The sequence below is a fragment of the Prionailurus viverrinus genome, chromosome A2, assembly GCF_022837055.1.
Source record: "Prionailurus viverrinus isolate Anna chromosome A2, UM_Priviv_1.0, whole genome shotgun sequence".
NCBI lineage: Eukaryota > Metazoa > Chordata > Mammalia > Carnivora > Felidae > Prionailurus > Prionailurus viverrinus.
Window position 1 is genome coordinate 4140639 of NC_062562.1, and position 26849 is coordinate 4167487.

Here is a 26849-nt window from a genome sequence, read left to right on the forward strand (position 1 = left end):
GAGCCTTCACTCTCTTCCTCATGGCCTCTCATCCTCTAGTAGACTAGCTTGGGCTCCTTCACATGAAGATTTTGGGAATCAAGTGCAGCAACAGAGGGCAAGCCCCACTAGGCAAGAACTTTTCAAATCTCTGTTTCCATCCTGTTGGCTGTTGTTCCAGTGGCTAAAGCCAGCCACATGGTCAAGTCTAGAGTCAGCATAGGAGGACCATGCACAAAGATGGAGTATTCTTGCATATGTTTGTGCAAATAGTCTGTCATATGCAGAATCAGGCTGCAAGCACTTAAAATGCTCAGAATTTCAGGGACTTCTCTTGGGGTCAGGCATTTCAGGTTAACGTTCAGATACTTTTCATGTTAGCTCAGCTGACAGTGATAAACCTAAGCTCTCTTTCATTTGTCATTCAAAAGAAACATTCTCAGCATCACATGGTGCAAATATTTTGAGTCTTGCATGGAGGGACTAACTGCCTGTGGACCATATCTAAGTGATTATTTGAATATTTTACTGCATTGACTCTAATTAATTTACAAAATAAATGTCAGGGATAATAAGGTAGATACTTGATAAATGCAACAAAATCAAGATAAGGAGTAAATCACTAGATAAGGATTTACTCCTTGTGTGTATTTGGACTTGTTAAACTAGGGTTTTTGTTTTTGTTTTTTGCTGTACCTGTGCTGGCTCTTAGAAAGATTCTTCTAATATGAACTAGAAGAAAATTTCAGGACACCATGTTAGTGGGACCAATCAAGACTTTCATCAGCCTAGTAGATGAGTATAATCGGGTAGAGTGACCCTATCTCAAAGTCCAAGAATATGGGTATGTCATTTTCCCAAGATGGTAAACTGAGAATTGACACCATAATAAGGAACTGGATGGTACATAAATACACTGGCACAGTGGGATACACTCTCCCACAGCCTGGCCTTCTCTCTCTTGCTAAGAAGTTCACCAAATTAAAGAAGCCTCTCCAAAGTTGGATCCATTTTCTTGGTGTGAATGGAAGTTGATGCCACTCTCCATTACCTGATTTTCCACACGGAACACCATCATCATTTCCAAACTCATTTTCTGAGACACTTCAATATGATCCACCCTAACGTAACGCACCATTTAAATTACCCAGATGAAAAGAGAACTAAGGGACCCTGCATTATGCAAGCTGCCCAGTCAACACCCCCAGCCTTCTCATCCACCCACGAGACTCCTTGAGAAATTGGAGTTCCAGATAAGAAGCGATGTACTTCCTTCTTCATTAGCTCTGATAAGCTGCCAGGGTAAGAAGCAAGAACTTTTCATCTTGTGGGTAAGAACAGATTAGTGTCTTTCCATAGAATATAGAAAATGTTTCACAGGTGATGTTGGGTCTAGGAAAATGTCTGGTACTGGAGAAATGTTCAAGGGGACCTCGTTCTATATCCTGTTGCTTTGTTTATTGAAAGCTGCTATTGTAGGGATCGTTTTCTAGCTTCTGGTCATGCAACATGTGGTAATGCAGAACATACTGAAATGCCTTGGTGCTCTCGACAGATGATGAATTATATATTAAGGGGCTTCAGGTGAATTAAAATCCAGGCATACCTTATTTTACTGCACTTTGCTTAATTGCACTTTGCAAATACAGCATTTTTTTTTTTTACAACTTGTAGGTTTGTATCAAGAAATCTATTGGCACTATTTGTTGGACAGCATTTGCTCACTTCGTGTCTCTGTATCACACTTTGGTAATTCCAGCAGTGTTTAAAATTTTTCATTATTATTATGTTTGTTTGGTGATTTGTGATCACTAATATGACCCTTGAAAGCTCAGATGGTGGCTAGCATTTTTCAGCAATAAAGCGATGTTTCTGTAACGGATGTACATTTTATATGGATATAATGCTATTGCATTATGTAATAGGTTACAGTATAATGTACACATATTTTTATATGCACTGGGAAACCAAAACATTTATTTGACTCACTATATTGAGGGGGTCTGGAACCCACTCTGCAATATCTCTGAGGTATGTCTGTAATAAAGTTTCAAGAAATGAGCCTGAAGCAGACGTAGCATATAACCAATTTGTTACTGAAAATGAAGAAAACAAGACCTAGAAAGACGAATATGTTTACTGAGGTCACATAGTGAATTAACAAGCTTTGTCACTCCCCACGCCTCACCTCCACGATAAACACATCAGCACAATTAAATGCAAGGCTCACTGTCAAAGGATTGTCTATTTCGTTCATGGCCAAAGTGACTCACTGTACAGGTCAGTGTTTTTCCAGCTGTTTGTGACCCACTGGAGGGGGACAGAGTCATGAAACCAACTTAGTGGGTATTATAACCAGCATTTTAAAAGGAATGCAAGGGACTATAATTATAAAATATCAAATGTAGCATGTTAATTTGTGAAACTTGGTTCAGTTTGCCCTCTCTCTCTCTCTCTCTCTAATGAAAATGTATTTCTTATAGTGGGTCATGGTCAAAAATCTCACCGAGTTAGCATTCTAGGTACGTAAAAAAAAAAAAAAAGCCAGCCACAGAAAGACAAATACTGTATGATCTCCATTATATGTCAGAGTTACAATACTCAAATCCATAGAAGCAGAGGGTAGAACAGTGGTTGCCAGGGGTTAGGGGATGGGGGGAAATGAGAAGTGATGGTCAATGGGTACAAAATTTCAGTTACACAAGATGATAAGTTCTGGAGATACACTATGCAACATGGCGCCCATAGCTAACAACACTGTATTATATACTTACAATATGCTGAGGGGATAGATCTTATGTTAAGTGTTTGTATCACACATGTATGTGTGCATATACATAAACACACACAAATAACCGCAAAGGGGCAGGAGGAAACTCTGGGAGGTGATGGATATCTTTATGGCCTTGATGGTGGTAATGGTTTCATGGATATATACTTAAGCCCAAACTCATTGAGTTGCACACATTAAACATGTACAGCTGTTCACATGCCAATCATACCTCAGTAAAGTGATCTTAAAAAAACCAAAAGAGGGGCCCCTGCATGGCTCAGTTGTTTGAGCATCTGACTTCAGCGCAGGTCATAATCTCATGGTTTATGAGTTCGAGCTCCACATTGCACTTACTGCTGTGAACGCAGAGCCTGCTTTGAATCCTCTCTTCCCCCTCTCGCTCTGTCCCTCCCTGGCTCATGCTCTCTTTCTCTCTCTCAAAAATAAATAAACATTTAAAAGAAGACCCAAAAGACCAAATCAGCATTGCTAAAGGTTTCAGTGGTTCTGAAAAACATGATCACCTCTTTCACATAAAATGCTCACGTTAGTTAAACCAGTTTCAAAAGAGGCCTCAGAAAAGAATTATCCTCATCTAGACATGATTTTTTTTTTTTAGTTTTTTAAAAAGTAAGCTCTATGCCCAACATGGGGCTTGAACTCATAACCCTGACATCAAGAGTCACATGCTCTACTAACTGAACCTGCTAGGTGCCTGTAGACATAATTTCTTCACACAAAGAGTTTCCACAGTATATTTTGGAAGTAGGTTTTTGGAAGGGAAGAGAGCCATGAATCAAATAAAGGAAATGGATGTTGAGAGAAGGGAAAGCATCCAGGAGATTACAAGTATAAGTCCTCCAAGATTCCCAGGTACAGAATTTGGCTTGCAATTATATGATTTGTCCATTGCAGATATTAAAAGCTGGTGGCCCACTGGTTCTGCAATTAGGGAAAAAGTAGAATTGAATGTCTTTAGATAGAGCCCAGAATCTTCAGTTCTCCACACTCCTCCTTGCTTCCCCAAAATGGCCTTGCTTATTTATATTACATGTTTTGCACCTAGGAAACGCTGAGGCTTAGTATCTCATTGCACTTTATATGTGGGTTTTGGACTCAGCCTGACTTTTCCAAGTCTTAGCTTTGCATTGTGCTAGCAGTGCCACCTGGAGCAGGTGACAGACTCTCTTCAAGCCTCAATTTCATCACTGGAAGAGTGGGAAGATATTATATGATCTACATCACAAGGTGGTTGTGAGCTTTCAATGAAACAATAGTGTCAAAACACTTAGTAAGGGACTTAGCCCACCACAGAAGTTCCATAAATGTTTTTGGGACATGAGAATAAAAGGCTAACAGAAGTATGTGCTGCAAAATTTGACTTGCATGCTAGATGCCAGCACATAATGTGTGACTAGCCTGTTCAGGCCATCGGGACTAAGAGTTTTTTCTGAAAGGGGCCTTCTGAGGCCACTACTTTGTTCCTGGGGGAGGTTCACAGGACCCTGTGAATTCTCAACGCCTCTTGATAATGGATCAATCCTTAACACACAAAGTCGTGGTTATAATTGGTGTCAGGAAAGAGACATGGGAGACCTCCATCACTACCATTGTCATCACCACCACCATCATCACCATAACCACTACCACAGCCCAGCAATTGCACTACGAGGTATTTACCCAAAGGACACCAAGTACAGATTTTAAGGGGAACATGCACCCTGATGTTTATGGCAGCACCGTCAACAATAGCCCAATGATGGAAAGAGCCCAAGGCCCATTGACTGATGAATGGATAAAGAAGATATAGTGTAAATATATACATCAAAAAGAATGAAAGCTTGCCATTTGCAGCAACACACACGGAGCTAGAATGTATTATGCTAAGTGAAATAAGTCAATCAGAGAAAGACAAATACCATAGGATTTCAGTTATATGTGGAATTTAAGAAACAAAACAGATGAACATACGGGAAGGGGAGGTGGGGAAGGGGAGAGAGGGAAACAAACCATAATTGACTCTTAGCAATAGAGAACAAACTGAGGGTTGATGGAAGGAGGTAGGTGGGGGATGGGCTAGATAGGTGATGGGGATTAAGGAGGGCACTTGTTGGGATGAGCACTGGGTGTTGTATGTAAGTGATGAATCGCTGAGTTCTACTCCTGAAACCAATATTGCAGTGTATGTTAACTAATTAAAATTTCAAAAAAGAAAAAAAAAGGCAGAAATCAAAATGTTTTGAGAAGCATTGGCCACCTGGCCCCTGAAGTCTGTGACCATCCGAAATTGACTTTCATGGGGTTTATATATTCCAGGAACCCTTGGCACGTCCTGTTTGAGAGTGCTTCTCAGTTGTTGCTTCTGATATCTCAGTGCTATGGGAAGCAGGTGTCTGCCCCTGCTCTCAGGTGAGTGCAACAAAGAATTCTCTCTTCTCCCCATGACCCTGATATCCCAGTTTGGGTTGCTCCCCCAAATTTGGCACTTTGTGCAGAAATGACTGTGTGAGCCAGTCCTATTAGAAACTCTCACACTGAGTCTCTTAGTTGCTCTCCCCAAGCATAACTAAGAAAGACTTGGATGTAAGTAGTTCACTTGGGAAGGGATCCCAGGAGGCACACAGGAGGGAGTGGAGGATGCCAGATGGGACAGAGACAAGAGCAGATGAAGGATGTGTTAACAGTGAGTTACCCTGTGGGTAACTGCCATTCAACACTGCTGGGGAGCCCCCAAGAGGGAATACCTAACGTGCCTTAGCAGGGCAAAGAGACTGGGCTATACACCCTTGGTCCTCATCTCTCACAGCTAGATAGCCACTGCAGCATAACTTCTGAACATTTCGGGCTTGTCCCCCACAGCCTGCAGAAAATGCTCTCCTACTGAAAGACAGAGTAAGTTATCTGTATGGATAGGAGCCTTTTCAGGGGAAGACTATAGGGGGACACTTCAAGGGTCTGCTATAGTGATCAACCACCAAGAGGGTCCAGGGTTGGACCACTGTAGTTTAGTACAATGACCTGGGCCTATACCTACCCTTCTGCTCTGGGATTTTGAATCTGCAAGGTATGGGTTAAACCAGGCTTGTTAGATGATCTTATTAGCAAGCATGTGATGTCCAGTATATGTCAGGAGTGGGCAAACTTTTTCTATCAAGGGCCAGATAATTACTGTTCTCAGCTTTGTGGGCCATGTGGTCTCCCTCTGAACTCCTCAACTCTGCACTGCCATACAAGAGTACCCCCAAGCCTTCCTCCAACTGATGGGCATGGCTGTGTTCCAATAAAACTTGATTTATATTGACCATGTAAGAACTGTAAAAACCATTCCTAGCTCACAGGCCATGCAAAAACAAGCAGTGGTCTGAATTTGACCTGTGGGCCATAGTCTGCTGACCCCTGCCCCATAGGGACCAAGTAATATTTCTTTTTTGTGAAGAAAGCATTCACAAGGATATGGCTGGTATTTGGGCTTTTTTTTTTTTTTTTTTTTTTTTTTACAGAAATGACCATGTCATATGATTCAGCCTGTTATCATGAATCCTTAAAGGTCATGTTTTTGTCAGTACCCATAATATGAAGCATAGTAAATATTACAGAGGAGGCAGAAAAAGCCTTATCTTATCCAAGGGATCTGTCTCATTCTGTGATCATCCAAACGGGCCACGGGCAGATTTCTTACTCTTCCCCCTTCCATGTGGTACAAATTCAAATTACTTCCATCTTACTTGTCATACTTAAACCACCTGGGGGCTGGTGTTAGCTGTGAAAGCCAACGCCTCCAGATTTTAGCAAAGGATCCCAACACAGCCTGCTTGTGAGGAAAGAGAAAAAAATCCAAGAAAAAACATTTTTCAAGTGCCTGGTTATTTGCCACCTATATGTACCTTGAGGGAGTGATATTAGGAAACATGTGGAAAGCTTTCTGCATTTCTAAATTCATCCCCAACTTAAAAAAAAATTTTTTTAACGTTTATTTATTTTTGAGAGAGAGAAAGAGACAGAGCATGAGTAAGGGAGGGCCAGAGAGAGAGGGAGACACAGTCTGAAGCAGGCTCCAGGCTCTGAGCTGTCAGCACAGAGCCCGATGCAGGGCTCGAACCCACAAGCCACGAGATCATGACCTGAGCCTGAAGTCGGTTGCTTAACTGACTGAGCCACCCCAACTTTCATATAAAGCTTCATCTAAAAATGTGGGAGATATTTTTAAGTCATCCTCAAAATGGACCATGCCCCAAACATGCTCATCCATTCCAAATTTCCCACAGTCTTGGACTTTGAGGCTTCTTATGGTCTGTGCTATTCAGATCCCCTCTTACTCCAGAGAAAGCACTGGTTACTAGGAGTTAGACCTGGGCTATGTACTGCCATAGCCACCAGGCACGTGTTGGTCTTGAGCACTAGAGAACAGGCCAGCCTGAGTGGAGATTGGCCCCACATGCGAAATGCATCCTTGGTCTCAAAGACTATCTTACACGCAGGAAAGAATGCAAAACACTTTATGAATAATTTGTCACACCTGGATTGCGGGTTGAAATGATCACATCTTGACTCTATTGGGTCAAACACAATAATAAAATTAATTTCACCTGTTTTTCTCAGCCTTTAAAAACGCAGCTACTAGCAAATTTAAAAGGACCCACGGGGCTCACATTATATCTCCCTCGGACAGTGTGGGGCGAGAGGTCTAGACAGGTCTAGGTGCACTGTTGCATGTGGAAAGAAGTTTGGCAGTTGGCCTTTCGGTGCTATGCTTGGAGAAAAGCTTTATGAGCCGCTGACTTTTCAGAAATCGGGACGCACAGCTAATGATATTGTGATTTATAATGAGATATACGTCTTTGGGCTTTGTCCCCATTTGGGAATTTCCCTGAGGAGCGTGATGAAAAACGTGTCTTCTGTTATGGTAATAAGGTGATTTGGGTAACTCACGGCAGGGCGGGGCTAGGGCTGGGGGCGGGGCGGGGGCGGGGGAGGGGCGGGGCCGGGGAGGGTTGGGCGGGGCCGGGGCCGGGGAGCCAATCACGTAATCAGCAGGCTAGCCCCTTTCAGCCCCACCCCCTGATTTTCGGGGAGGGGCGAAGAGCTGGAGGGCGGGTAGCCAGCCGAGGGTCAAGGGTCTAATCAATCTTGCCTGTGTGAGGAAGTCTCCCTAAGACCCGAGAGGCTGCTGGGGCTGGTGAAGCTGGTCTGCGGAGAGTGGCCTCCCGGAGAGGGCAAGGAGGCTCTGCGTCCTTCCCCTGTATCTTGCCCCATCCCTCCTCCATCCAGTGTTCCTGCGTGATACCTTTTCCTAACAGGTCAGCAATCTAGTAACTGCAATGTTTCTCTGAGCTGCTCCAGCGCATTAATGCAGCAGGAGAGGGAGGTGACAACTTAGGCTTTCTATGGCTTCTGAAGGGGGGGGGCGGACAGGCTTGTGGGAGCAAGCCCTTAACCTGTGGGATCTGATGCTGTCTCTGGGTAGATGGTGCAGAAGTTGAGCTGAATTGTAGGACACCTAGCTGGTGTCAGAGCACTGATTGCTGGTGTGGGAAACACCCCCCACCCCCCACACAAACTTTCGCACATTGAAACTGGGTGTAGACCCTCTTACAGCTGCAATCAGATGGCCCTGGCCCGCTTCACTAGTATATGATGCCCTCCCTGACCCTCACCTTTGTAATCTGCCTGGAAGAATCTGCAATGAAGTCAGCAGGGTATGCCCGGCCCTATCCCCATTGGGCTTCAGCCAAGCTGAACTGTCCCCCTCTCTCTGTTCCAGGGCTCACTGTCCTGCTGGCTCTGTCAGGATCACATGTCAAAAATTCTGAAGGTGAGCTTACTCATTGCCAAATTCCAGGGAACGGAAATTAGGGTCTGCGACCTGCCTCAAGGAGGGGGAAGGAGCCCTTTTCAAGGGAGACCACATAAATCCCTGCCGCCTTCTTCCTATTGCCTGCAGCTCCCAAGGACTGCCCCCCCCCTTTGCATCATCATTGCCATTTATGTAACTCTTGCTTTGCACCAGGCTCAATGCTAAGCAAATTGCACACTGATCCCATGCAATCCTGACATTCCTACAGAGAAGGTCCTGACCGTATCCTCACTTGACCAGTGGCCCTCTGGAGAAGTAGCTGGCTCAAGGTCGCACAGCTGGTGGATGGTGGACTGTGCCTTTTCTTTCCCAGAGCCTGTGTCCAAGTCATGGCAGGAGATACTTTTGCTTTTCCCCATGTCCTGGGTTGCGTCCCTCCAGAAGCACACCCTGAGAAAAGGACCTGAGAACAAGTCATTTATCTAAGAGGTTGATGAGTTTGGGGGGTGATAGTTCATGGGGTCTGGAGCCTACGACCAAGAAAGAATTCTTGAAGACATCTTTGTTGCAAAAAGGTGATTTTATTGAAGCATGGGGACAGGACCCCGGGGCAGGAAGAGCTGCCCCGGGACCATGAGGAGAAACTGGTTATATACGATGGGGTTGTAGGAGGTCTAATCCAGGGGAAGTTTCTAGTGAGAGTTTCATATTTCCTAAGAAGACTCCCAGGATACTGGAGGCCTAGCTATTGTCAGGCTAGGGTTGTTTTTCCCTCTAGCAAAGCATTAGCATTAAGACAGTAAGGAGTTCCTGTAGAAACATTTTACTCTGCCCGCCTCCTCAAGTATTTGTCAATGGGCTGCAGATTATAAGGAAATTGAGTTGTATCTTCCATTTCCTTCTGCCTTTGTTTCCCACATCACTATGGAGGGGTGATGGAGACTTAGGTCCTGCAGGACTATGGTCTCTATTAGTTAACCCTGTGTTTTTCCCCTTCCCTTTGTTCTTGGGCAGCCAGGAGAGCCAGAGGAATATCACACATATATTGCACCTGGTGGGGAGGCGGTGGTTGCGGCCTGTCAGCTTGCCATATGTTCCCTCATCAGGTGATTCTAGGAAGTACCAGGTGGGAGTGGGAAATTACCTGGGAAGGCGAGGAGCCATAAGGGTCCATTGTCAAGCAGGTTACATGTAACAATGGGAGCTGGGATGTACTAAGGAGTGTGCACCCCAGTGTTATTACCCTTGATGAGCAAGGAAGCTGTTATCTTCTTAAACTTGTGGTAAAATATACATAACATAAAATTCACCATCATGATCATTTTAAAGTGTGCAGCTCAGTGACATCAAACACATTTACACTGTTGTGTAACCATCCCCACCAACCACCTCGAGAACATTTTTCCTCTTCTGAAACTCTTCCCCATTGAACAATTCCCCTTTTGCCTTCCCACCAGCCCCAGGATCCACCATGTGCTTTCTGTCTTTAGGAATTCGACTCCTCAAGGGACCTCTGTATGTAGCATCAAACAGTAGTCATCCTTTGATGACTGCTTTATTTACCCACCGTAATGTCTTCAGAGCTCACTCAAGTTGTTGTAGCAGGTGTTGGAATTTCCTTCTTTCTTAAAGCTGAATAACATTCCATTGTATGGATGGGCCACATGGTGTTTATTCATCTGTCAGTGGACTCGTGGGGTGTTTCCACCTTTTGGCTACTGTGAATAATGCAGCTATGAACACAAGCGTGCAAATATCTTTTCAAACCCCTTCTTTCAGTTCTTTGGGATATATACCTAAAAACAGAATTGCTGTATCATATGGTAATTCTATAAATTTTTTAATTATTATTTTTGAGAGAGAGAGAGAGAGCATGAGCAGGGGAGGGGCAGAGAGGGAGAGAGAGAGAGAGAGAGAGAGAGAGAGAGAGAGAGAATCCCAAGCAGGCTCTGTGCCATCAGCATGAAGCCTGATGTGGGGCTTGAACTCACGAACTGTGAGATCATGACCTGAGCCAAAATTGGATGCTCAACAGACTAAGCCACCCAGGCACCCCCCCCACCTTTTTTTTAAACACTCTGACTCATGTCAGTCATTGATTGAGGGATCTGCTCCATTGCTAACCTGCCTTGTGAGCACAGAGGACTCTGGTGGCCAGAGAAAGCCCTCAGGTAGAGAAACTTAGGTGCTGACAGTGGGAAGTTCTGTTGAGCATAAGTGGTGCTGGTGGCTGAGGCTGGATGTGTGTGGGGCAGACACTGCAAGCATCTGTGTTCAGCAGCAGTAGGAGGGGTGGGCAGTGGAAGCTAATAGCGCTATTCTGCTGACCACAGCATCTGAGACATCGTAAGGGCTTAAGGAATATTTCTTGAATGAATGAGTACATGAATGGAATGATCCTGTGTTCTCTGCAGGTCTCTGTCCCAAGTGCCCTGAAAATGCCAGCTGCTTCAACAGTACCCACTGTGCTTGTAAAGATGGATTTCAGTCCGTGTCTGGGAGGAAGTACATTGAGCCCCATGAGAAGTGTGAAGGTAATGATGGAATCCACATCATCCTGGAATCCCTGGACGAGGCAGGGGCATGTGTTCTATGGGTGTGCCAGTGACGTAAAGATGAAGTCGTGCTACAGGATGGAAATGTCAGGGCTGTCTCAGTGCCCCTAGAGAAGTCCCTACCCTTTGTGTCCCCCTCACTCTCTCTGAGGCTGGCTTCATGTTTTTCTTTAGAGGAAGGTAGAGTTCCCAGGACCGTTGACGTTTCAAGCACTGGTTTTTGTTTGTTTGTCTGAGAATCCACAGGGGTGGGGACTGTGTCTGTTTTGTTCATTGCTGTATGCTGAGGACAGAGAATAATGTCACATAACAGAGACCCAATAAAAATGTGTAGTCCAAGAGAACAAATGAATAACTTACCATCTTGACAATATCTTCCACGATCTGGCCCCAGCTTAGTATTTCAGTTTCCCTTTTCACTACTCCCTTCTGCTCCAGCCTAAATAAGCCTTTCTCATTTCCACAAATTCTAAAGGTCTATTTGAGTACACCAAAGACAAAAACCACTCCTGAATATCTGACCGGTAGAGATGGATAACGGCTTGGTGGAGTTGTGTAAATTCAGAAGGCAAAGCGAACCATGGTAGACTACTTAGGATTTACTCTATTTTATTGTGGCAAAATATATGCAATGTAAAATATACCATTTTAACCATTTTGGGGTGTATCTTTCAGAAGCATTAAATACATGCATATTGTTGCGCAACCATCCCCACTGTCCATCCCTAGAACCTGTTCATCTTCCCAAACCGAGATTCCGTTCCCATGAAACACAGACTCCCCACCCCCTCCCCCACCCCTGGCTCCCACCATCTACTCTCTGTCTCTGTGGATGGGACGCCTCTAGGGACCTCCTGTGAGTGAAATCAGACAATACTGGATTTATTTATTTAAATTAATTTTTTTAATTGTAAAATATACACAACAAAATTTATCATGGTAACTTTTTTTACTTGTGAAACATTTTTTGTTTTTGTTTTGGTATGTTTTTTTCTTTACTTCAAATTTGTATGTAAATTCCAGTTAGTTGGCATATAGTATAATATCAGTTTCAGGTGTAGGATTTAGTGATTGATCACTTACATACAAAACCCAGGGCTCATCCCAACAAGTGCCCTCCTTAATCCCTATCACCCATTTAGCCCATCCCCCAACCCCCCTCCCTCCACCAACACTCAATTTATTCTCTGTCATTAAGAGTGTGTTTTATGGTTTGCCTCTCCTTTTTTCCCCTATGTTCACCTGTTTTGTTTCTTAAATTATACATATGACTGAAATCATACGGTATTTGTCTTTCTCTGACTTATTTCACTTAGCATAATTATATATATGCATATATATATATCATATAGATAGACAGATATGATATAGATATAGATATCACATCTTCTTTATCCCTCCATCAGCTGAGGACATTTGGGCTCTTTCCCTAGCTTGGCTATTATAGATAATGCTGTTACAAATATCAGGATGCGTGGGCCCCTTTGAATCAGCACTTTTGTTTCCTTTGGGTAAATAGTAGTGTAATTGCTGGTTCATAGGGTAATTCTACTTTTAACTTTTTGAGGAACCTCCACAGTGTTTTCCAGAGTGGCTGCACCAGTTTGAGTTCCCACCAACAGTGTAAGAGTGTTCCCCTTTCCGCATCCTTGCCAACATCTGTTGTTTCCTTTGTTGTTAATTTTAGCCATTCTGACAGGTGAGAGTCACTATAACTATTCTTAAGTGTACAGTTCACTGAAATTAAGTATATTCACAATGTTGTGCAATGATCCCTACCCTCCATCTCCAGGACTTTTTTCATCTTGCAAAACTGAAACTCTGTCCCCACTGAACATTAACTTCCCGTTCTCCTTCCCCAGGCTCCCATGATCATACTTTCTGTCTCCATTAATTTGACTCCACTAGGGACCTCCTATAAGTGGAATCATAAAACATTGGATGTATCTATTTTTAAAGCTTTTTAAAACAGCTCAGGGAATTCTGTATTACCCTTTGCCCAATTCCCCTAAGGTTAGCTAACAATATGACCATTCTACAATGATAAAAACCAGGGAATTAATACTGGTCTAATCGTGTTAAATAAACCACAGACTTTTTTTTTTTTACCAGTTTCACCAATTTTTCTCTCATTGTCCTTTTTTCCTGCTTCAAGAACCATTTCAGGATCCTATTTAGTTGCCATGCTCCTGAGACAGCAATCTGTGACAGATATTTGGCCTTTTCTCATCTTCCATGACTTTGACACGTTTGGTAGGACACCAGAGATGCCCTTTTGCACTTTGCTTTTTTTTCTCGATTAACAGTATATCCTAGAAATTACTCCAATTCATGTAGAGATATTCCCCACTCTTTTACGTAGCTGTGTGGGTAAACCATAGTTTATTCAACGCTCTTCTGTGTGTGAGGGCATTTTAGTTGAACACTTAGGCTCTTTCCAATATTTGTGGGAGATGTGTCTTCAGGGTAGAGTCCTGGAGGTGAGGTGGCTTAGTTAAGAGGTAAGTCCATATGTATCTTGATTATCTACCCCAAATTTAATTCCAGGAGAGTTGTACCAATTGACATTCCCATCACCATTGCATGAAAGCACCTGTCTCCCCACCATCTTGCCGACAGAACATGTTTTCAGAATGCATTGCCAGTATGCTAGGTGAGAAATGGTATCTCAGTAGATTTTTCATGTCATCTCTAATTATGAAACAATTTTTAAAGTCATCTCTATGCTCAATGTAGGGCTTGAACTCACAGCCCTGAGATCAAGAGCCAGCCAGGTGCCCCTAATTATGAACAACCTTGAACATTTTATGTTAGAGGATCATTTTTGTATCTTCTTTCTGAATTTCTGTTCACGTCTTTCCCCTATATTTTTTACTGAGTGTTTCTTTTTCTCCCAATTTTTTATTTCTTTATAGGTTAGAGATCTGGGTCCCTTGTCAGTAGTATACATGGAGAATATTTTCTCTGTGTTTGTCAATTGTCTTTAGACTTTGTTTATGTATTTTATTTAGCCATGCAACGAATTTAAAAAAATTATATAGGCAAGTTTACTAAGGCACTTAAGTCTTCATTAAAGTGTTTTTCCCTACACTGAGATCAAAGAATTCACCTCTGTTTAATTCTAGTACTTGTATGGCTCCATTTTTACATTTGAATCTCTGATCCACGTAGAGTTTATTCTTAAGAATTGTATGAGACCCAGGTCTCATTTTATCTTATTTTTTAATAAGACCCAGAACCAGGATGAAGGGGAACCCTGTTTAAAGAAGGGAAATGTACAAAGGTAAAATGTGCACTTGTTAGACTGTTTGAGACTATCTGGTGCTGTGGCAGAAGACAGAAAAAAATCCAATGGGATATGTGAAATGCATAAGATGTGTTAAAATAGGTATAAGTAGTGGGGTGCCTGGGTGGGTCAGTTGGTTGAACATCTGACTTTGGCTCAGGTCATGATCTCATGGTTCGTGGGTTTGAACCCCACGTCAGGCTCTCTGTTGTCAGTGCTGAGTGAGCTTTGAATCCTCTGTCTCCGTCTCTCTGCCCCTTCCCCGCTCATACTCTCTCTCTCAAAAATAAATAAAAACACTTAAAAAAATAGCTGTAAGTAGTTAGTGGGTAGAACATGTGTGTGTTAAACATAGAATGGAATGGAGAGAACAACAGTATTCATGAAATAATAAATATACTCAAAGAACGTAGGTGCTAAATGTTCATAGCACATAAAAGGCATTTGATGCCCAAGATGTACAATATAAACAAAATATACACAAGCACTTAATATTTATGAGGTCTTAACTCAGTTACTCATTAGTGATAACCATTCTGGTCCATGTACCTTCTACCCAACACACACACCCCTAGACCAATAAAACCCATAATAGACTAATAGGCAAGTTGCAGCTTTTGGCTAAGTGTGCTTGTCCTGAGTCCTTCCCACAGAGGGAGCAAATGTGAGTCATTGATTGGCTCAGGGCACCTTCCATCTATGAGTCCCTTTGCTTGAGTCACAACTCTGGTCCGTCAGATAGATGTGGCAGATAGACGCAGGATGTGTGAATATTGCACGTGCCAGGACTTAGGTAGCAAAAGGTGAGCCTTATGCTTCACTTGTACCATTTCTTAAAGGCATGTGCACCTGCCCTATCTCTTTCCCCTTGCTCCTTGCTGTGTGTTTTAAGTTGATATAGCAAACTGTGTGATCCAAGCATTGAAAGAACCACTCATCCTTCCTTCAGTGTTTTGACATACCACCATCATCAAAGCTCCATATGCACTAGTGTCTGTTGCTGGACTTTTGTCCATTCCACTAGCCTACTTCTTGGTTCATGCACCAGCACTTGTTTTATTGAGGCTTTAAAGTGTATTTTAGCATCTAGTAGGGCAAATCCTCACTGCAGAGTTTTTCTGGCTATTCTTGCATGATTGTATCCACTGCCTTACTCCTTAAAGTCCGGCTAGATGTTTTTCACTAGTTAATTTATAAATCAACTTGAGAAGAACTATCACCTCTATGATACTGAGTCATCTTATCCAAGAACAGGTGTTGTTTATAAACGATGCTGGGTAGTTGAGACTCCATGTACAAGGGAGGATGGTATAGTTTGAGAACAAAAAAGTGATGTTTCCTCTTGATTTGCAGATATCGATGAGTGTGAGACTGGTCTGGCAAAGTGCAAGAAGAAATCCTACTGCAGAAATGAAATTGGAAGTTACTACTGCAGCTGTATCCCAAATTCTGTCTTCAACTTTGTGGCTGGCTTATTTAAGTTAGATTATAAAGAGTGTTATGGTAAGGATTTCCAAATACTCTTTCCACTGTGAAAAAGGAGGGGTGAGGGAAGACTTTGAAAGCTCCATTCATTTCAGGCCAGGGTAAGAGAACAGATATGTCCTGGCCCTCATCCTGCATCCCCCCTGTTGTCCCTGGTAATCTTTTCTCAGAAGGCACCACCCAAGCCCCCAACACCAATCGTCATCCCTGTGTAGCTGCCTTGTAAGAGTAAGTCTCCTGTCTGGGTCTCTTTCCTGGGCTTCCAAAATGACATCTCTGATTTTCTGCTGGACTTCCCTACTTGTTTCTCCTCTGCTTTACTTTATTTTTTTAAATTTTTTAATGTTTATTGTTTTTGAGAGCAAGAGAGACACAGAGCAAGCAGGGAAGGGGTATAGAGAGAGGGAGACACAGAATCTGAAACAGGCTCCAGGCTCAGAGGTGTCAGCACAGAGCCCAACGCGGGGCTCGAACTCCTGAACCGCGAGATCATGATCTGAGTCAAAGTCAGATGCTCAACTGATTGAGCCACGCAGACGCCCCTCTCCTCTGCTTACTTTAAATTCAATTTCTATATTTATCTGTCTACATACTAAACCCTGCAAGTTCACATGGACACCTCCAATTCCCATCCATCAGGGCTTGCTCTAGCCTTCCCTCTGTCCTTTGTTGTAACTTTCTCTGACACAAGAACCTGGCTCTCGCTCACCAGAATATGCTCATTCTTGTTTTGAGTTCAATACATTGGACTTCGGACTCTACCACTTAACCAGATGACTTTTGCGTAATGCCCTAACTTCTATATGCCTCACCTGTAAATGAGAATAACAATAACACCTACTGTATGAGTGATGTGTTGCTACATAGTAAATTACCCCAGTGGTCATGGCTTAAAAGAACACCTATTTTTCTACAGTGTATGTAGGCCAGGAATCTGGACATAACTCCCTTGGGTCCTCTGTTCCAAGGTTTCTCACAGCTACGAAGTGTTAGGCAGGGATGCAGTCTCATCTGAAGGCTCATTTGGGGGCGAATCTGCTTCCAAGCTCACTCACGTGGCTGCTGGCAGGATTCAGTTTTTTAAAGGCTACTGGGTTAAAGGCCTCAGTCCCTTTCTGGTGGCTGGTGAGAAGCTGTCAGCCTCTCTGGCTTGCTTTGCTATAGCAAGCACATAAGAATAGCTGGAAAGAGAGTGCAAATGAAAGAGAAGTTGAAGTCTTTTATGACCCAGTCTCAGCAGTGACATCCTATCACTTTTGCTGAGTTCTATTCATTAGCAGGGGTCTGATCAGGGGAGGAGGGATCCAAATGGCAGAGATCACTGAGAGTCCCTTCAGAGACCTGCTTATCTCATGTAGTGGGTGGAACAGAATTTCTCAAATTTATGCCTATCTGGAACCTAGAGACATGATCTTATTTGGAAAGAAAGTCTCTACATATCTAATAAAATCAAAATGAGGTCATACCAGATGAGGGTGGGCCCTTAATCCAATATGACTGCTATCCTTATAAGAAGAGGGAAATTTGGGGGTGCCTGGGCGGCTCAGTCAGTTAAGCACCTGACTCTTCATTTTGACTCCTGTCATGATTTTGTGGTTCATGAGAGCAAGCCCTGCACTGGGCTCCATGCTGACAGCACAAAGACTGCTTGGGATTCTCTCTCTCCTCCTCCCTCTGTCCCTCCCCCACTCACACATTTTCTCTCTCTCTCAAAAACAGATAAACTTTTTAAAAAAAAGAAAGAGGGAAATTGGATGTAGAGACACATACACTCAGACATGCAAAGACAGACACAGAGGCTGGGGTTCTGCTGCCACGAGCCAAGGAACAGAGAAGATTGCAAACACCAGAAGCTAGAAGCAAAGAAGGACCCTCCTTAGAACCTTCAGAGAGAGTGTGGCCCTGCCAATAACCCTTGATTTTGGACTTTTAGCCTCCAGAACCATGAAAAAGCACGTTTCTGTTGTTTTATTTTTTTTTTATTTTTTTTTCAACGTTTATTTATTTTTTTAAGACAGAGAGAGACAGCATGAACCGGGGAGGGGCAGAGAGAGAAGGAGACACAGAATCGGAAGCAAGCTCCAGGCTCTGAGCCATCAGCCCAGAGCCTGACGCGGGGCTCGAACTCACGGACTGCGAGATGGTGACCTGGCTGAAGTCGGACACTTAACCGACTGCGCCACCCAGGCGCCCCGACATTTCTGTTGTTTTAAGCCACCCAGTTTGTCGTACTTTATCACAGCAGCCTTAGGAAACTAACACACCTCGCCTACCCATTTTGATTATTAAGGTGTGTAAAATACTCAGTGTAGTGCTAGGTACCTAGGAAGGCTCAATAAATATTAAGTCACATGACCCTGTTCTGGAACCTTCTGTGTTTCTTTACACGAAATAGTGTGTATTAAGGCACTTTATATACCATGTTGTGTATACAACTGCCGGTACTATTATTGCTTCTATAATATTAACCCAGTTAATACCCATTCCTTCAGGAAGGAAGCGTTCTCTGCACCCCACATGTGCTGGAGCTTCTCTGTGCACTCCCAAGATATCTCATCCTATTAAGAACATGCTGGTACCTTGCGATGACTTACTCATTTTTTTTCATCATTAACCTAGTGACTTTCCCACCAGACTTCAAACTCCTTTGTCTCCTTATCAACTTCTACCCATAAGGTTCAATACTGTTCTTGGCTTTTAGTAGCTGTGCAAAAAATACTATTGACTGAATTACTGAACTGGAGGCCCCACCCTAATTCTCTTTTAAATTCTACTGTAGAAGATACTTGGGACTTCTTAGAGGGGACTTGGGCAAGGATGGGAAGCATCAGAGAAAGACCCAACTTGAGAGTGTTTGGAAGAGAGATGTGAGCTAGGCATGTTATCTCCCACATCCCACTCAATGGCTACTTTTCTTTTCAGAGGCCACTGGTGAGGAGATACAGATCTCAAGGGACATTCAGGTGAGTGAGGTGAAGCCTAGGTCTGGGAGACATCTGGCCAATCTTTCCATGTTATTCTCTCATTTAAATAACTACCATGGTTCCCTCTGCCATTTAGGACACACCAGCTGTCACATAGGAACGATTTTGTCCTCTCTCCCAGGGTACATCAGAAAACGTCTGGGGACATTTCTGATTGTCACAACTAGGGTGCTACTGGCATTGAGTGGGTAGAGACCAGGCATGCTGTTATGCTCCATTATCTGGTCCCAAATGTTAATAGAAATTGAGAAACCATGGGAAAGGCTTTTAGTGCCTCAACTGTTGTTCAAAGACCAGCACCAGACATCTCGAGTTTCATTCCACCCCTATCATCACTTCCATCCCTGTCTTCCTCTGTAAAGTACTCTTCATGAGTTTCAGACACCTCACCCTTTAGGCCCTCGTGCTCCCATAAATACAATGGAGTGAATGATTCTCCCTTCACAGGGCTGTGCATGATAAATGAGAAGAAAAGCTCCAGGTTGAAAGCACAGAGCTTTGCCTTCTAGGCTCACCCAACTACACTCAAGTAAATTCCTGCTTTCTTAAGTTCTAGTACAAGTCTACCTAATTAGCTTTATTTCTTTGCAAGGAAATTCTGATGAACAATGGAAGCAAAAATCACATTGCAAAAGTGGCGACCCAAGTACTTCAAGACATGGAACTGATCGTATGGACTGAGACTTTAGCTTTTCCAGGAAAGTATGAGAATTCTACGCTTGGTATAGGTAAGAAACAGAGCATTTTCCTTATGACCAAAAAAATTTTATGAGCGTGATCTTTTGTCAGACTTTGTGTTTATGTGTTTATGTGATGTGGAGAATTCATTCAAGGGATTTTTCCCAAATGCAGACCTGCTCCAAAGTGACTTTTCTGGGAAAACTTTTAAATGTTTAGCTTCTCTTGCTTAAAAAAAGTAAGTCCCCCCCCCATTACCAGGTACTCCAGTATAAGATGATTTAAAATTTTTGATCTTTAAATATTTTTTTTCAATATATGAAATTTATTGTCAAATTGGTTTCCATACAACACCCTGATCTTTAAATATTGTATGTAAAGTCTGAGCTTGCTCACCCTAGTTCCAGCTTCAAGAAGCATGGCCATCTCCTCTCTTCCCCTGGGTGGCTGTGGCCAGTGCGTGCTGCTTAGGTCATTTTGACCATCTCATCCCTATCAGCCAGAGATGTGGAAGGGAGTGCCATCTGGTCTACCTTGCATACAGAAAAGGAAATCACCAGTAGGGTGCCTTTCAAAGAAGGGAGTTAGTTCTTCAACAAATTTCATATGTGTGAGAAGTGAACAAAGCAGGACTCTCTTAATGTTTCCAGTTTATGAAACCAAGAGGTGCAATGACACAAGTGAGAAGACTCTTCTGGAGGCTGGAAATAACACTATGGATATCAACTGTACTGATGCTTTCAAAGGAACCATAGGAGGTACTGTGTTCAAGTTGGATTCTCCTGACCTCCAAATTCTGGCACTGTTGTCTCATTTCCAGGTGGCTAGGGCAGGAGGTGGGGACTTAAAGTTTTTGAGGCAGGGGGGACTCTACATAGTGATCACTAACCAGGCAATTTGAGGGACACACTTGGGTGTGTACTTTATGACACACTGAGGTTCATACAGGTGTCCTTATGCTTCCTTAAAAGGGACAGGCTGATGTATGCTTGGTTTCCATATGATGGTCTGAAAAGACAGCACTTGCGGGTGGCAGATGATTGTTGCCTTGAACACTCTTTCCCTTGAGAAGTACTTTATAATCACCCTATTTTAAATCGTCCCCCAGTCTTCCTCTGTACTACGAGTTGGCAAACTTTTTCTGTGAAAGGACCAGGTAGTAAATTTTTTTCTCAAGTTTTTGTTTAAATTCCAGTTAGTTAACATATAGTGTAATATTAATTTCAGATGTAGAATTCAGTGACTCATCACCTACATGCCCAGTGCTTATCACAAGTTCCCTTCTTAATCCCCATCACCCATTTAACCCATCCCCCTGCCCACCTTCCTCCATCAGCCCTCAGTTTGTTTTTCATAGTTAAGAGTCTGTTTAATGGTTTGCCCCTATTTTTTCTTTTTTCCCCTGTATTCATCTATTTTGTTTCTTAAATTCCACATATGAGCAAAATCATATGGTATTTTTCTTATTCTGGCTGACTTATTTCTCTTAGCATAATACACTGTAGCTCCATTCATGTCTTTCCAAATGTCAAGATTCCATTCTTCATTCTTATAACTAATATTCCATTATATATATATATATATATATATATATATATATATATATATATACACACACACACACACATACATACACATACATACATACACACCACATCTTCTTTATCCATTCATCAGTCAGTGGACATTTGGGCTCTTTTTGTGATTTAACTATTATGTACCCCTTCAAATCAGTATTTTTGTATCCTGTGGGTAAATACCTAATAGTGCAATTGCTGGATTATAGGGTAATTCTACTTGGAACTTTTGGAGGAACCTCCATACTGTTTTCCAGAGTGGCTGCACCAATTTGCATTCCCACCAGCAGTGCAAAAGAGATCCTCTTTCTCCACATCCTCACCAACATCTGTTGTTGCCTGAGTTGTTCATTTTAGCCATTCTGACAGGTGTGAGGTGGTATCTCATTGTGGTTTTGATGTGTATTTCCCTGATGGTGAGTGATGTGGAGCATCTTTTCATGTGTTTGTTGCTCATCTGTATATCTTCTTTGGAAAAATGTCTGTTCGTGTTTTCTGCCCATTTTTTAACTGAATTTTATTTTCTGGGTGTTAAGTTTGATAAGTTCTTTATAGATTTTGGATACTAACCCTTTATCTGATATGTCATTTGCAAATATCTTCTCCCACTCTGTAGGTTGCCTTTTAGTTTTGTTGATTGTTTCCTTCACTGTGCAGAGATTTTTTATTTTGTGAAATCCCAATAGTTTATTTTTGCTTTTGTTTCCCTGGCCTTGCTTAGGCAAGGTGATCTTTGTTATAACTACTCAAGCCTGACGTTGTAGTGGGAGAGCAGCGATAGATGATATGTAAATAAAAGGGCATGATAGTGTGCTAATAAAACTTTATGTACAACAACCAGTAGTAGGCTGGATTTGATTCTCAGGTCATAGTTTGTCACCCCTCCTTTATTCCATCATCTTATTTAAATTTCTGCACAGAATCCACACTATGTAATATTTTCTTAATTAGTTTGTTGCTCATCTCCTGCTATAATATCAGCTCTCTGATGGCAGGAACTCAGCCTCTTTTCTTCATTGTTGTATCATAATGCCTAAAACACTATCTGGCACACACTAGATGCTCAATAAATATTTGAACGAATGAATAAATTAATGAATGCATGAAAAAATATTTCAAAGAGAAAGACCTGGTTCTCTGGAGAGAGTGAAATACCAGCTGCATTTTCTTCAGAAAACCCCCAGCTTTCACAGTGATTAATCTTCACTCCTTATTATGAGCTGTCTGATGGAGAAGGGAGAGGGAAAAGATCTTAAATGAGTTGATTTTTTAAATTGAGTAAATAATAATATAGGTGGTAAGTGGATTTGACTAAAACTGGGATGGTGGCGGATGAATAATTGCAGTTTAAGAAATGTTACATCATGTGGGGTACCTGGGTGGCTCAGTTAAGCGTCCAGCTCTTGATTTCAGCTCAGGTCAAGATCTCATGGTTCATGGGATCAAGCTCTGCATCAGGCTCTGTGATGGCAGCATGGAGCCTGCTTGGCATTCTCTGTCTCCTCTCTGCCCCTCCCCAACTCATGCTCACATGCACTCTTTCTCAACATAAATAAATAAACCTTAAAAAAAGAAATACTACATCATGCTACAGAGCATCATATGTGCATTTACCTTCTGTGAATTAAATTCTTTTTGCATGAAAAAAGGAGGGGAAGAGGATGGGAGGGAGAGAAAGAGAGAGAAACAGAAAGAGGGAAGAATGAGAGAGAATGAATTAAATACAACGCATCATCCTGCATATCTTCCCATACTTTTCTAAATTGGATATCCCAGAGTGAGCTTGAGATGGACAATGGGAAGGTGTGTTTTCCTCATCCTACCTGAGTGCCACCTGCCTTTCTGAGGACAAACATCTGGCCTCATGGCTCTGATTTTGATATCTAAGTGCTCGTGTATATTTTTACAATACATCACTGGATATGTTGCATGTATATCTCTTGTGTGTGGTGCATTATAATATGTATTAATTATGTATGCATGTGTATTAATATGTACTACATATACAAAGTGCTATACCCGAAACCACACATAATGTATTGATAACATAAGAGCTTTCCAAGGGCAATTTTGACTGTATGTAACGTTTGCCTTATGACTCTCACGCAAGATACTAGTGTGCCAATTTCCCATAATATGGATGCTTTCTAAAGCGATTTCTCTTCTGTTTTCTCAGATAGAAGTGCAGTTGCACTTATCACTTATCAATCTCTTGGGGATATTCTGAATGGATCTTTTTTTAATGATGGAAGAGGGACACAGGAAGTGAAACTGAACTCTCGTGTCACAAGTGGCACCATTGGTATGAAGGAAAAAGTATATCTCTCTGAACCTGTGTTCCTGACCTTCCAAAATATACAGGTGAGCAAACTCCAGGGCTGGATCTCTGTGCATTACCTCAAAGAGGTATGTTATTAGGGTTCTGGCAAGAAACTGAATCCAACTCTACTTATTCAGAGTTAAGAGAACCAACAAGAAATGTTAAGGCACCCAGAGATTGCCACCAAGGGAAGTTATTATCATATTTAAGCCTAAAAAGGCAATGGAAGGGTGAGCATTATTGAGCCCAAGGAAAGCTGGAGGGTTGCCCTGCTGGAGATGGAGGCATCCTGGAACAGAAGAAGCATCTAGCAAAACACCTGACCTCCTCCTCCTTTCATCTAAGGACTTCTCACTGGTACCTCTCACTGGTTGTCCCAATGACAAAGAACGTGGGTAAAGCAGTTCATAAGGGTCAGTCCCTGGGGCTCTGAGATGACCAGAGAATGGCAGAATAAATGAAGAATAAGCCCCACAGTAAATGTGGTCATATGAAAGTCTTCCCCACGAGTGTTCTCCACGATAGGATTTTCTGATTCCAGTTTCCAAAGCAATGCATCCATGACTAACCTATAAAATTGAGATAATCAAACCAGAAAGAGCTCTACTCTCATGCTATTCTCTTTCCAGCCTGGTGGTGCAAGAGCAAAATATTTCTGTGTCTCCTGGGATGCATCAGAGGAGGGGGGCGCCTGGTCAATGGAGGGCTGCTCTCATGTGGGCAGCAACAATTCACACACCCGATGCAAATGCTTCCACCTTTCCAGCTTTGCTGTTCTCATGGCTCTTGTTCCCAAGGTACCAAGATTCGTGGCCCCCTCCTGGAGTCTGTGTCCTACAAAGGGTGAGGTCGTCCTCTCCATGTCTTAGAAAGAGACTCTAAGATAAGGAATCAAGTGGCAGTGGCTCCCTTGAGAGGTAATTCCAGGAAGCACCAGTAAAGGGACGGGGGAAGTGGAATGAGAAAAGAAAAAAAATCAAGCTAATGTGGACAGCATTATCAAGCCAGTCACCACCATGGGCATCTGGAACTTAATTCCTTCTGGAGTATTCTGGGAATCAGTGTAGGAGACACACCTGAGTCATCCTAACTGAACAGCGGGAGAGCAGGGGTATTTATACACCACCTCCTCTCAGGCATTGGTTGAAAGCTGCACCCAGGGGTTGTTAATTTTGGCATTTCCATGGGCATGAGCAGAGTAAGCTCAAGCTATCAGATAAATCCTTCAAACATTGGACAGTTGGGTTGTCAGCCCCTGTCAAACATTGGACAGTTGGGTGGAATCTAAGGTGATCTGGAATCAAACATCCATTATTCTGCAAGCAGTGGTTACAGCTGGTGAGATGGGAAGGAAAGCCACTGACTATCACTAACGAAAAAGCATAGCTCCTTCAACTTCCCAGGTCCCAACTACAGCTACGATAAGCCACGTTTAAAGAAATTTGCCTAATTTCTTCCCCTATTTCTTTTTAGCTCTCATTTATTGAACAGTTACTGTATGACAAAACATTTTTTAGCTCTCATTTATTGAACAGTTACTGTATGACTGCATGATAAAATGAGGTCATGCATTATATTGCACATTTAAGTGCATGACCTCATTTTATTCGCTGAAAAAATTCGTGTATGACTGCTTACTATATACTAGATGCTGTTCTGGGCATTGAGGATACAGCAAAGAACAAAACAGATAAATCCCAACCTTCACAGAGATGGCTTTGGAGAGCCCTGTTGTCCAATAGCCACATGTGATCAGCAGCCACATGTGACTATTGGGCACTTGAAACGTGGCTAATGTCACTGAAGAACCAAATTTTTTTTTAATGTTTATTTTTGAGAATAAGAAACAGTGTGAGCAGGGGAGGGGCAGAGAGAGAGAGAGGGAGACCCAGAATCTGAAGTAGGCTCCAGTCTCTGAGCTGTCAGCACAGAGCCTGACATGGGGCTTGAACCCACAAACTGTGAGATCATGACCTGAGCTGAAGTGAGCTTAACTGACTGAACCACCCAGGTGCCCCCCAAATTTTTAATTAAAAAATTATTTTAGAGAGTGTGTGAGCAAGGGAGAGGGGCAGAGAGAGAGAGAGAGAGAGAGAGAATCTTAAGCAGACTCTGTGCTGAGCATGGGTCAGGGCTTGATCCCATGACCCTGGGGTCATGACCTGAGCCAAAATCAAGAGTTGGATATTCAACTGACTGAGCCACCCAGGTGCCCCTCCCTAAATTTTAAATTTTATTTAATTTTAATGTATTTAAATTAAGCAGTGTGAAATGTTTTTCCATTAAACACAACTTCATTGGCAGGACTTCATTTCACTTCTATCATCAAAAATAATAGGATCTGGGGGTGTCTGGGTGCCTAAGTTAAGCGTCTGACTTCCCTTCAGGTCATGATCTCACGGTTCGTGGGTTCGAGCCCCACGTCAGGCTTTGTGCTGACAGCTCGGAGTCTGGAGCCTGTTTTGATTCTGTGTCTCCCTCTCTCTCTGCATGAAATACACACTGGATTTTGAAGACTTAATGTGGAAAAAAAGTACCAGAAATATCATTTATAATTTATTTACATTGATTGTAATTTAAACTGATTACACTTTTGCTATATTGATCATATTATATATAGTACATTGGACTGATAATATTTTGAACACACACTATTAAATTAATTTGAGCTGATTCTTTGCACATTAAACATTTTTTTAATGTTTATTCATTTTTTGAGGGGGGTAGAGGGGCAGAGAGAGAAGGAGACACAGAATCCAAAGCAGTCTCTAGGCTCTGATCTGTCAACACAGAACCCAATGCAGGTCTCAAACTACACAAACTGTGAGATCATGACCTGAGCTGAAGTCAACCTTCAACTGACTGAATCACCCAGGTGCCCTCTTTTCACATTTTAAAATATATGGCTACTAAAAAATTTTAAATTCCACATGTGGCTCACATATTTCTGTTGAACAGCACAAGGCTAGTGGTTTTGGGTTTTCAATAACCTTGTGTGGTAAATGCACCCATTTTGAAGATGGGAATATCAACTCTTAGATTAAGTCAGTTGTTGGAGAGACTGAACTGGGACACCCATATAACTCTCCATCAGGCACATAAGCACAGAGATGGAAACTATAACAGATTCTTCACTTTGGCTCATAGGTGGATCCTGTGCTGACTATGATCACCTATGTGGGGCTGAGCCTCTCTCTGCTGTGCCTCCTCCTGGCAGCCCTCACCTTCCTCCTGTGCCGACCCATCCAGAACACCAGCACCTTCCTCCACCTGCAGCTTTCCATTTGTCTCTTCCTGGCCCATCTGCTCTTCCTAACAGGGATTGACCAAACTAAGCCTGAGGTAGGTGCTATTTTGTCTGTTGTCATAGTCAAATCTAGCCATTTTGTCTTGAGGAAGGATGGGGAGAGAGACAAGA

The 26849-nt window shown here is 42.6% G+C and overlaps 1 protein-coding gene across 1 annotated transcript in view; it reads left to right on the top strand.

Moving 5' to 3' along the window:
* The first annotated feature begins 1272 nt into the window (after positions 1 to 1272).
* LOC125161263 (adhesion G protein-coupled receptor E4-like) overlaps positions 1273 to 26849 on the top strand; it is a 44291-nt gene continuing 18714 nt past the window's right edge. The window contains exons 1-11 of the mRNA XM_047851002.1: positions 1273 to 1310; positions 5069 to 5161; positions 8514 to 8564; positions 10961 to 11080; positions 15741 to 15890; positions 18795 to 18835; positions 19449 to 19584; positions 20185 to 20292; positions 23288 to 23472; positions 24061 to 24228; positions 26579 to 26773. Coding sequence (XP_047706958.1) covers positions 5131 to 5161; positions 8514 to 8564; positions 10961 to 11080; positions 15741 to 15890; positions 18795 to 18835; positions 19449 to 19584; positions 20185 to 20292; positions 23288 to 23472; positions 24061 to 24228; positions 26579 to 26773 — 1185 coding nt within the window. The 5' untranslated portion in view covers positions 1273 to 1310; positions 5069 to 5130. The remainder of the gene's footprint in view (positions 1311 to 5068; positions 5162 to 8513; positions 8565 to 10960; positions 11081 to 15740; positions 15891 to 18794; positions 18836 to 19448; positions 19585 to 20184; positions 20293 to 23287; positions 23473 to 24060; positions 24229 to 26578; positions 26774 to 26849) is intronic.